This window comes from Arachis hypogaea, chromosome 13 (genome assembly GCF_003086295.3).
Source record: "Arachis hypogaea cultivar Tifrunner chromosome 13, arahy.Tifrunner.gnm2.J5K5, whole genome shotgun sequence".
Taxonomy (NCBI): Eukaryota; Viridiplantae; Streptophyta; class Magnoliopsida; order Fabales; family Fabaceae; genus Arachis; species Arachis hypogaea.
Genome location: NC_092048.1, coordinates 25,264,671 through 25,277,261, shown reverse-complemented (window position 1 = coordinate 25,277,261; position 12,591 = coordinate 25,264,671). Strand labels below are relative to the sequence as shown.

General features: G+C 34.7%; 1 protein-coding gene across 1 annotated transcript; it reads left to right on the top strand.

Moving 5' to 3' along the window:
* Window positions 1-402: 402 nt before the first annotated feature.
* Window positions 403-3,878, top strand: LOC112737767 (dehydrogenase FPY6). Its single transcript, XM_025787841.3, has 10 exons — window positions 403-816; window positions 914-931; window positions 1,017-1,132; window positions 1,212-1,325; window positions 1,638-1,688; window positions 2,164-2,252; window positions 2,549-2,609; window positions 2,743-2,817; window positions 3,188-3,298; window positions 3,505-3,878. The coding sequence occupies exons 1-10, from the start codon at window positions 513-515 to the stop codon at window positions 3,631-3,633; spliced, it is 1,068 nt and encodes a 355-aa protein (XP_025643626.1). The 5' UTR covers window positions 403-512; the 3' UTR covers window positions 3,634-3,878.
* The last annotated feature ends 8,713 nt before the right edge of the window (window positions 3,879-12,591 follow it).

The following is a 12,591-nucleotide window of genomic DNA, read 5'->3' as shown; positions in this document are numbered from 1 at the left end:
TCTCTTTTCTCTATTTCTTTGTAGGTTTAAGTTGCAATATATATATTATTAGTAAATATACGAATCACTTCTATTATAATAAGATAATAGTATTAATAAATATTAATATTAGAATCTTCTATTTACACTTTTTTATTTTATATTTATTTTTTTATTTTACAATATTTTTATATATTATAATAATGTAATATTTTTTAAAAAATAAAAAAAATGCTAATAAAGACAAATATAATTTACGCGACAAATTTTTATTTATCCATTTTTTATATCATTCTGGTATGTATAAATTAGTAATCGTATTCGTATAGAAGCAATCAACTCTTTTTTTTTTTTTAATTCTCAAATTTTCGGATTTATTACTAGTTTTAATTTTTATAACTTCTAACAGTAGACTTGTAAAATAAACGTGTCTCAGGTTATGGACGTTTTCTGTCCCCTCCTAAGTGGTTTTTCAATTTCACAAATTAAAGAGCCTCTCTCTCTCTCTCTCTCTCTCTCATTTGAAAATAGCAATGGCGACGATTGCAATTATCGGAGCTGGTATCTTCGTGAGGACTCAGTACCTTCCTAGACTGTCAGAGATCTCGGATCTCTTCCATCTGAAAGCCATTTGGAGCCGCACGCAGGAATCCGCAAGAGCTGCCGTTGAAATAGCCGATAAGAACTTCTCCGGCGTTCAATGTAAGTGGGGAGATGAAGGCCTTGATGATATTATCCGTGATTCATCCATCACCGCTGTTGCTGTTGTTTTGGCTGGACAAAATCAGGTTGATATTTCACTCAAGATGCTCAAGGCTGGTAAACATGTTCTTCAAGGTAATTCGACTCTACTTGTAAGTTGTAATAACCTCTACTTTATTCTTTTGAACTAATCAACTTATTTTATGTGATGCCCAATTTGGTGGATATGAAGAGAAACCAGCAGCAGCTAGTAAGTAGCATTTTCCTCTACTTTTTGTATAACATCCATCACTTAACTTCCATAGCATGTAATGATGGCATTTTGGGAAATGCAGGTGTAAAAGATTTGGAAACTGCATTGCATAACTACAAATCAATTTCTGCTGATGCTCCTCGACAAGTAATTTGGTCTGTGGCTGAAAATTATCGATTTGAGCCTGCCTTAGTGGAGGTATTTGCTTCTTGATTCTTCAATGCTTCTCATCTTAAATTCTGAATCTAGCTTTCCAGTTACGTGAATTTTTTGGCAGTGCAAGAAACTAGTTGCTGAAATTGGGACAATGATGAGTGTTCAAGTTATTATTGAAGGATCGATGAACAGTTCAAACCCCTACTTTTCAAGCTCTTGGAGGCGCGGTTTCACTGTATGTGCTTTGTGATTAAGTTGCTTAAATTCGGGATTTCGTCGTTTGTCACATAACTCTGATGCCTTGAATCACTTCAATAAGCTCTGTTACTTGGCAAGAAATAAAGGAACTGAAGATTATATGATATCTTGAAATTAAACCAGTATAGTAGCGATATGGTTGAGATTCTGTTCTCACATATGAAATGCAAATGGATAGTGTAAACTTTGGTGATTTGAAATAACTTCATGCTATCAACACAACAGTTTGCTCCTCTTTTATCCTACTAAACTTCCATATATGCAGTCATCTTTTTATTCTTTCTGACAGGGAGGTTTCATTCTTGATATGGGTGTGCATTTCATTGCTGGGTTAAGAATGGTAATCTTCGAGATTTATATTTCACAGATTTCATGTCCTCTTTTTCATGAGCTCCTTATTAGTTAGTTACTAATCTAGTCAACTAGATCTTTTTTTGCATCTAATTTTCAAATTATGAACCAGTCTTTACCAGTACTCTGTTTTTTAACATTCAATGCTTCTATACAAAAGCACCTGAGTATTGAAAAGAAGTACCTTGTTTAATTGAAATTTTATGTGAAAATTATAGATTGAATTGCTTCTATTTTCACACTTCCACTATTTATTTCAGAAAGATGGCTTTTGATTCTAAAAGTTGATGAAATGTGCTTTCTAACTAGAAAAATATAGAAGAACAATTGTTGTATACCTCACACAGATTTACTTCTCTAACAGGAATCCTGAAAAGGTCAAGCTGTTAGACTTGATTTATATATTATCACTTTCTGGGGAAATAAAACTTGTATTCTGTGTCTTTTATTGGCTATTTTGACAGGTTGTTGGGTGTGAAGTGGTTTCAGTTTCGGCTATGACATCTCATGTGGATTCGTCTTTACCTCCCCCAGATAATATATCATCTGTCTTGTAAGCCTCTTTTATGAATTTAACTTTTCAAAACTTGACTGGATATCTAATATTAATTTTGGGTACTAGAATGTATTTAGTATATTAATTAATATAGTATCTATGTATATCCTGAATTGATTTTATGTTTATTTAGTTTGATATTATATTGATTTCAACGTTATGATTAGATTGTATCCTTAGTCTTTAAATAGGCACTCTTCATTGTACATTCACACATGAACAACATCTGAATATCAAGTTTACTATTCAGTAATTATCATAAAATTCTAACATTGGGAATGTTTTTTCTTTAGCCATTTGGAGAATGGTTGTTCAGGAGTATTTGTAATGGTTGTCTCCTCGAGAACACCCAAGGCATGTGGTAAATGATAATTCATGTTATATTAATATGCTCAAGTGCAATGAACGCGAGTTAGTAGTATGCATATCTTCATTAGTCATGGTTTTAATCTTGTAAGTCTGACTCGTGGTGTTTAACACATTAAAGATCTTGTGGCGAGTTGTTGGCATGAACGGGACATTGCAAATTGAGCGTGGATTTCAAGGACAACATGGCTACCTGGTACATACTATAACAACCTAGTCACAGGTTTTGATGTATAATGAATTTCTTATTTAGTATTGTAACATAAACTTTAAAACACTGACAATATTAACCATGAATTAACTAAAATAATTTTGTACCCATGAAAAATGGTTTTTATGTGATAAAAGTATCCAAACGTTAATTTTATTCATGTGTAGATTTGTCACTATTCCGAACTTTCATGATAGAAATGGCAGTTTTTTGTCTTTCATGTATACAAAATTAGTTTTTCTTTATTTATGGGTAGGTTTATCAACATTCTGAATTTTTATGGATGAAATGATAGTTTACTCCTAATTTTAATCAAAGCACTCAGGTATCTTAATTAATTTTGATGCTATTATAGGTTTCATTATATGGTGTTGATGGACAAAGTAAAAGCTCCTTTTTCCCATTCAGTGGAGTAACTGAAGAATTAAAAGCTTTTATTAGTGATGTATCTGAAAGCACTCTTAAGGTAATTGATTGAGCTTCTTAGAGATGTTTCCACCTTCTCGATTACAAATTCCTCCTCTCATTTATCTATATTCATCATATTTCCTTCTATTCGACAATTATGTCCCGATATATTCGGACAACTTAACATCCATATTTGAACAAGAAATGGGATTCAATCCATGCAGGGAGCTGTGTCCACTGATCTAATTTACTTGTCATTTGCAGAAGGGGAGTGAGTTAGTGGCTGAGCCCCGCCTCTCTTACATTGAAGGTGCAAGAGATGTTGCTGTTTTAGAGGCAATGCTTGAATCCGGAGCAAGGAAGGGTGAACTAGTTCATGTTAAAAGGTTTTGAAGTTAAGAAACCCATGGAAATAGCTTCGTTGCCTACATAATTCAATATCAGTGAATTATTTTATATTGATCATGAACATAGTGCTTGTAAAAGCAGTTGATGTGTATGAATAATTCCTGTGTGTAAAGAACAATTAGATTGGATGACTTTGTATTCATTTATTGAAATAATTGCTGATGAAGAAACTATTATTTCCGGATTCCGATCACAGCAGATATATATGATCATGCATCTTTAACTTTTAATATCTTCAGTCTAAGTATTTCTTATTCTGGTATTTGATTTCAGTTATTTTATTTAAGGAAAAAGAAGAGCAGCTGTAGAACCAATAAATTAATAAAGCGAATTGTTTATTATCACTTGAGAAGCCACGGCTTGATGCTATGCTTTTAGTTTAGTACGTGTTGCCCCTCGCCTGCCATTGCCAAGTGACAACCGCAGAATAATTAAATAATATATTCACATTCCACTTGTAACTTTTTTTTATCGGGATGGAAAGAATATTGTAAAAGAGTATTAGCCGATCAAAAGTTAGCTGATGAATTAGTTTCATCCAACAACTTGTAAGTTTGTCTCTTGTTAATGGTTAATGAATCAAGAATAGAATTTTATATACTAGAATCTTTTCATATAGAATTTTTTATTTAAATTAATAAAATATAATATTTACAAAAATGTATAAATTATAGAAGTTTATCGATATATAATGTGTTACATTCCAGGTACTGAAACTCAAAGTACAAAAAACAAGTATCCCAAATATATAGTTACCAAATATGATACAAATACACAAATTGGGTGGACAGTACCCGGAATATACTGATAATGAAATTGAAAATTCAGTATCCGAAATATGTACATCACATGGTATATAAAGGGGGCAACCGAGATCAAGAATCAATTTGATAACTTTTTAAAATTTTGGAAATTTTGGTTACACTTTTAGTTTAGTACTGAAAGCATATATGTTTCGCAAGGTGGCATGTAGTAGAGGCATTAGATTTTAAAGTTGTTTTGTCTTTCTTTTATGTTAAGTAATTAATTAGTTGGTTTATATTGATTTATTTAATTTTAGTTAATATGTTAGGATATTTTAACTTAATTAGTTAAATAATGTGTTAGAATAATAACACATTAGATTAACATGATTTAAATAATCATTTGGCATGTTAGCATAATTTAATCTAAGTAGTTAGAAAATGTGTCGTTGGATTTAATTAACTAGAAAACCATTAGTTAGTATACAACATTAGAAGATGAATAATTAATTTGTTAAATTTAGATGAAGTTCTTTTTATACCGAATACTTAATTATATTATATTAGGATATTGCTAATTAATATTAATATTGTTATATGGTTTTATTCTGAAATAAAATTTTTTAATTAAATTATTAAATTATTTAAAAGACCATTAGTTAGTATAAAATATTAGAAGATGATTAATTAATTTTTTAAATTTACATGTGATGGTTTTCAGTGGCTAAGAGAAGGGGAGGTTGAATCTTAGCCCCTTTTCTCTTGACAACACTTGTTGGTCTTTGAAACAACTTCTGGAGACTTTTTGTCTTTTTGTCTCGTAACCAGCCACGAGACTTTTTTTTTTGTCTCGTACCCAGCCACGAGACTTTTCTTTTTGTCTCGTCGAACAGCACGAGATATTTTTCAGTTTTATCTCTTGTGTAGCAGAAACAGAAATGGAGTAGAAGATAGAGAAAATTACACCCAGATATATCATGGTTCAGCTGCTAAGTGCAGTGCAGCCTACATCCAGTCTCCATCACAAAGACGATAGAATTTCACTATAATCATTCTTGATTACAAACACCAAATCTCCCTAGGAACTACCCTTCCTATCCGGGACAAGTCCAGAATCTAAACCCCAATCCTGAACTTGACTTGGTCACAGCCAAGCTTTCAACTGCTAAGTGCTAACCCAACTTGCAAGGGAATTCCCACAGAATCATGAAACACAACACAGATGTACAAAGGACCTCTAAGAACATCTATGGCTTTTTCTTTTAATTTTGCACTCTCTGTCTTTTTCCGCTCTATGGCTTTTTCGTTACAAACCTCACTGTTTGCCTTTTTTCATGAGACTCAAGACAGACAAAATTAAACAGAAAATTACAAAACAGAAAATATTGAAGGAGAAGAAATTCTGTTAGCTCAGGTAGCTCTGAGAATCCTGTGCTTTGCACTCTCACTCTTTTCTCCTTAAATCAAACCCTGACTGTTCACCCTTTACTTATAGGGAGAAGCCTCCAAGGTTGAACCCAAAACAAACCAAGCTAATCTTCTTCTTCTTCAAAAATAGAACCGGTTCGGCCAGAAAGAGAGAAGAGATAATCCATGCAAAACCCAACATGCAATTACCTCTAGTCCTTCCTTGGTCACCAACAATAATCAATCCGGGCCTTTCATCTTGTCTTGCACTCCAAGATGAACTCCTAGCTCTTGATGCTTCATGATGATGATAGCTTCATCTACTCCAATCTCTGTCTCCTCCATCACATAGCCATTGTAGCTACCTCCTGTGGTGGTTGAGCAGAATCAGAGATAAGCCATCCTTCCATGGATCTTCTTCTCTGACCGAGATCTTCTCTTCCATTTTTGGGTATGGAGAAGCCAAGATATCTTCACCAAATCTTACCACAAGTGATAAGAATCTTAGCTACAGCATACTTTTAGTTTTCTTTTTCTTACCATCATTGTGATGGTCTTATAGCGTGCATCTTCTTCTCTTCAGTGGCTAGCTTTATCTTCTATGGTTTGCTGTGTAATGACCGAATAGAGAAGAAAGAAATGAGAGAAAGAAAAAGAAAAAGCACTTAAGTGATCTTGACAAATTAATTAAAAATGATTTGCTTTTACTTCCCTTTGCTTTAGGTACGTGCCTCATTAAAGCAAACCATCAAATCAATAACAATTTCTCTCTCATTGTTCCAAGGTCTGCATTAACTATCCTTAATAAAATTTTGAATTCCATTACTTGAAGGAAAGAATGAGATCCGTTGGGAGCAATGAAACTTTGTTTTCTTTGCTTAATAATTTCGGATCAAGCTTTGGTCATTTTAGCAAAGATTTCAATTGGGCTTGTAGCAATAATAATTCAAACTGGCCCAGCAAATAAAATACTTCAGCCATCATTCAAAAAATGATATGGTACAAGGTTAAAATTTTTTGATTTCATTAGGCTTAGGTTCTTTTCTTTTCTTTTCGGTCTAACACTAAAATCTGCACACACAAAAATTATTAATTAAACAAGTATGATTTAAAATTAAATTAATAATTTTTGTAATTAATTATTTTGATAATGTTTGTTCATCATCAAATTAAATTAGAGTTTTTCAAACTCATCAATCTCTCCCTTAATGACAAACATTATTAAAAATTGAAATGGAAAGAAATTAAAGATTATAATATAGAATACTCCCTTTGAAGATTAGTATTTCTTTCCTTTCCAAATGTTACAAGGCTCCCCCTTAATGTATGCTATTTTACCAAGGGAAGCTTTATTCCTGTAACTTTAAAATTAAGCTTGAGGTTACTATGTTATTCAACATATTAATTTGAAATTGTTGAATTCTTGATTTATGAGCAGAATTAGATTGATAAACAAAACTCATTTATTATCATAGAAATGATTTTTCTGCTCAAACACATACCATTTGGTACAAACAAAAATTGATGTTTCCTGAAGCTGCTTTTCAAGCTATTTTGAAAATATTTTTCAATTAACAAATCAGAGCAAATTAATCATAGCAAGAAAAATATTTTAAAATATAGCAACTATCAGATTGTTTATGTCACAACTTAAAGGAATTACCAAAAATAAATCCAAAACAGCAAACATTTTATCAAGGTAAGTCAAATGCATCACAAACCCAGCACACAAACATTTTACCAAGATAAATTAAATAAATTACAAACATCAAGCAGCAAAACAAATGCATTTTCAACATCAAACATATCATCACAGCAAGATTTTGAAACTTTAAACAAACATATCATCATAACAAGATATTGAAACTTGAAATAGGAAGATCATGAATCCTCAAAAGGATTTCATCCCCTGTTTTGTTAATTTCAATTTTCCAGCATTTTCTCCCCCCTTTTGGCATCAAGGGGCACCTACAAAAGATGACATAGAGAACAAAATATCCAAAATATACCCAAAGTGTCAAGAGTGTTTCACAGTGACATATGTCTATAGTACCAAAATAAACTACTACAGTTCCAGATTGAGCCGTCATAAGCCAAATATCAATAAACAGAAAAGAAACAAGGATTAATCATCAGATAAGTGGAACTCAGATTCCTCAGCCTCCTCTTCACTAGCAGCGCCCAACTCCTCCTCAAAGCTCTGTAACATCAAACTTACTCTATCCTTGCACCTGATCCATGCCTTCTCTTGTTCAAAAGCTTGCTTGTGGGCTGCCTTAGAGGATTGTACCATTAGTTCTGACATGTTGGTGAACTCAGTGAGGATTTTTTTGATTGATTCTGTGATTTTGGAAAACTCAGGCCGACTTTCAAAGTCAGTATCAGAGGCTGTTGATTTCTTCCCTTTGGTTCCCTTCGTAGCTCTTCCTCCTTTGATCATAGATACCTTATTTTCTACAGCTTCATTTAGGAGATCAATTTTAAAATATTCAAAGATACTTGTTAAAAATATTCCATAAGGCAGATTTGCCTTTTTGGTGCTCTTAACTGATTCCCACATGTGTCTGATCATAAGGTAACCAAATGATATAGGAGTAAATGTAACAAGAGCAAAAAGTATGAGAGAGTCAGAAAAGGTTACTCTGTTATGGGAACCACTTTGAGGGGTCAGGATATGGGTGATGATCCTGTGAAGCAGAGAGTTGGTAGGGCCGAGTGCCTTGTGGGTAGGAATAGTGCCGTCCAAGCCAGAGAGGTTTTCACAAATATGTTGCAGGACGATTTTGTACGTGACCCCAACTTGGGAGTCCCACTTCTCAGTCATATAAGCTCTTGGCCCTTCCTCTTTATAGCCGAGAGCAGTCCCAATAGTCTCAGAGTTCAATGTTATGAAAACCTTCTTGACATAGGAGTGGATGGTGCCATCTATTAATCGCATGTTGGCATAGAACTCACATACTAAACCGGGGTAGACCGGTTTCTGGATGTGGAGCAGTGGTGTCCAATGAAGAAGTTCAAACAGAGAAGAAACATTGATTCTCTTGTTGGTGAGTGAGTCGAGATTGACGAGATAGGTGGCACAAAGGTGGCGTTTTTCCAATACCTCTTTGTGGAATTCATAGGAGGCGCAAGAATTGAACCTTGCCAGATCAAAATGGGAATGTGATCGGTTGAACTTGTTTTTGAAATCCAATGACTCCAAGTTTGCTGGCTCCTTGGTGTCATGCAAGGCGAACCCCTTTGTCTTCTGGGTACTCCGTCCGGGTGTGGTCCTCTTTGGTGGTGATTGCGGTGGTGATGGAATGGGTGAAGTGTGTGATTTTTCTTCTTCCGCCACGGGAACCTTCTCCTTCTTCTTCCTTGAAGATGTCTTCGTGGCGATGACTTTCCTCCTCATGGTGTCTGTGTGTTTGGATGGTGGTGAGGGAGAATACGACGAGGTAGAATGGATATGTATGTGGGTGTAAGTTTGAAGTGTGGAAGGTTTTTGAGAGAAGAGGATTCTTTCACTTTTTCTAGGGGCGGTTTTCTTTTTTATGATAAAGAAAATGGAGAAGTGGAATAGGAAGAGTTGAAGAGAACTGAATTGAGTGAGGGAGGAGGGAGGTTAAGAGCGCATTAAATGTAGAGTGGAGAGAGAATTAGAGGGAGTTTAATGACCATTAGTGAGCGGTTATTACCCAAGGGAGTTTTCCTTTTATTTGAAATAAACTGAAAAGTGGTTTCCTAGAATCAAGGGACTAGATAAAGAGAAAGAGTTGATTTGATAACATCCTTTTTCAACAAGATTTGATGAGACAACAAAAGGAGATTGTGATTTACACAAAGAGAAACTAACAAAACCGTCAGAGTGGAGTCAAAGAAATTTTGGTGGGGCCCATAAGAATTAATTTCTGCGCAGTCTCCCCCTTGATTATAGCCCTTCCAACACACCCTGATTTTTATCTCCTGCTTTTCTACGAGACAAAACTGAGCAGAATCAAAAATTTCACAAGTTATCAATAGAACTTAAATCAATCATTCCCAAACTTTTTTCTCAAAGTGCAGAATCTGTCTTCACAGAGGGGTTTTGTAAAAATGTCAACAAGTTGGTCTTCAGATTTTACAAATTGAATATCAATAGTACCCTTTTGCACATGTTCTCTAATGAAATGATATTTAATTTCAATGTGCTTGGTTCTTGAGTGCAAAACATGATTTTTTGAGATGTTTATAGCACTCATATTATCACAAAATAAGGGTATACTATTGATCTTTAATTTGTAATCTTCCAACTGCATTTTTAACCAAATTAATTGCGAACAACATGCAGATACAGAAATATATTCAGCTTCATCTGTGGATAGAACCACTGTGGCTTGCTTTTTGCTTGACCACATGTTAAGTGAGCTTACAAGGAAGCAACACATGCCAGAGGTGCTCCTTCTATCCACTCTATCTCCCGCATAATCTGTATCACAAAACCCTACTGCAGAAAAGTCATCAGATTTAGGATACCTGATGAGTGGATAATTTATACGCTTTTTGGCATTGTTTTTACATAGTTTTCAGTATAATTTAGTTAGTTTTTAGTATATTTTTATTATTTTTTAATTAAAAATCACATTTCTGGACTTTACTATGAGTTTGTGTGTTTTTCTGTGATTTCAGGTATTTTCTGGCTGAAATTGAGGGACTTGAGCAAAAATCAGATTCAGAGGCTGAAGAAGGACTGCAGATGCTGTTGGATTCTGACCTCCCTTCGCTCAAAGTGAATTTTCTGGAGCTACAGAACTTCAAATGGTGCGCTCTCAATTGCATTGGAAAGTAAACATCCAGCGCTTTCCAGAAATGTATAATAGTCCATACTTTGCCCAAGTTTAGACGACGCAAACTGGCGTTCAACGCCAGTTCCATGTTGCATTCTAGAGTTAAACGCCAGAAACAGGTTGCAAAGTGGAGTTAAACGCCAGAAACAGGTTACAAACTGGCGTTCAACTCCAAGAGAAGCCTCTACACGTGTAAAGCTCAATGCTCAGCCCAAGCACACACCAAGTGGGCCCCGGAAGTGGATTTCTGCATCATTTACTTATTTCTGTAACCCTAGTAACTAGTTTAGTATAAATAGGACTTTTTACTATTGTATTTACATCTTTAGTTTCATCTTTAGATCAAGTTTGGGGGCTGGCCATTCGGCCATGCCTGAACCTTCATCACTTATGTATTTTCAACGGTAGAGTTTCTACACACCATGGATTAAGGTGTGGAGCTCTGCTGTTCCTCATGAATTAATACAAAGTACTATTGTTTTTCTATTCAATTCAAGCTTATTCCGATTCTAAGATATTCATTCGCACCTCAATATGAATGTGATGATCATGACAGTCATCATCATTCCCAACCTATGAACGCGTGCCTGACAACCACTTCCGTTCTACCTTAGATTGAATGAGTATCTCTGGGATTCCTTAATCAGAATCTTCGTGGTATAAGTTAGAATCCATGGACGGCCATTCTTGAGATTCGGAAAGTCTAAACCTTGTCTGTGGTATTCCGAGTAGGATCTGGGAAGGGATGGCTGCGACGAGCTTCAAACTCGCGAGTGCTGGGCGTAGTGACAGACGCAAAAGGATCAATGGATCCTATTCCAATAAGATCGAGAACCGACAAATGATTAGCCATGCAGTGACAGCGCATTGGACCATTTTCACTGAGAGGACAGGATGTAGCCATTGACAACGGTGATGCCTAACAAACAGCTTGCCATAGAAAGGAGTATGAATGATTGGATGAAGACAACAGGAAAGCAGAGATTCAGGAGGAACGAACGCATCTCTATACGCTTATCTGAAATTCTCACCAATGAATTACATAAGTATCACTATCTTTATTTTATATTTTATTTATCTTTTAATTATCAAATATCCATAACCATATGAATCTGCCTGACTGAGATTTGCAAGATGACCATAGCTTGCTTCAAGCCGACAATCTCCGTGGGATCGACCCTTACTCACGTAAGGTTTATTACTTGGACGACCCAGTGTACTTGCTGGTTAGTTGTGCGAAGTTGTGACAAAGAACTAAGATTATAAACATGCGTATTAAGTTTTAGCGCCGTTACCAAGGAATGAACCGTCACGATTTCCGCGCACCAAATTTTTGGCGCCGTTGCCGGGGATTGTTCGAGTTTGGACAACTGACGGTTCATCTTGTTGCTCAGATTAGGTAATTTTATTTTAATTTTAAGCTTTTTGTTTTTATTATTCTTATTTTCAAAAAAAATAAAAAATAAAAAATAAATATTTTCAAAAATATATTTTTATTCAGAATTTTTAAGAATGAATTCTAGTGTTTCATGATGATCTGTTGAATCCTGGCTGGCTGTAAGCCATGTCTAATCTTTTGGACCGGGGTTTCAACTTATCATCACAAGAGCTTGTTGATCTTCACCCATTTGGCAGTTGCACACATAGTTGTTGTATACATGGGAGGTATCAATATCTGCTGAAGCTTGGCTGGCCATTGGCCATGTCTAGTGTTTTGGACCGGAGCTTTCACTGAAAGCTTGGCTGGCTAGTAAGCCATGTCTAATTCCTGGACTGGAGCTTTAGACTAACATTGCAAGATTCCTGGAATTCTCATTAAAAGTTTTGAAATCCTTATTTTCTTTTTCAAAATAATTTTCGAAAAATACAAAAAAAAAATTTAATAAAATCATAAAAAAACCAAAAATATTTTGTGTTTCTTATTTGAGTCTTGAGTCAAATTTTAAGTTTGGTATCAATTGTATGTTTTTAAAATTTGTGCATTT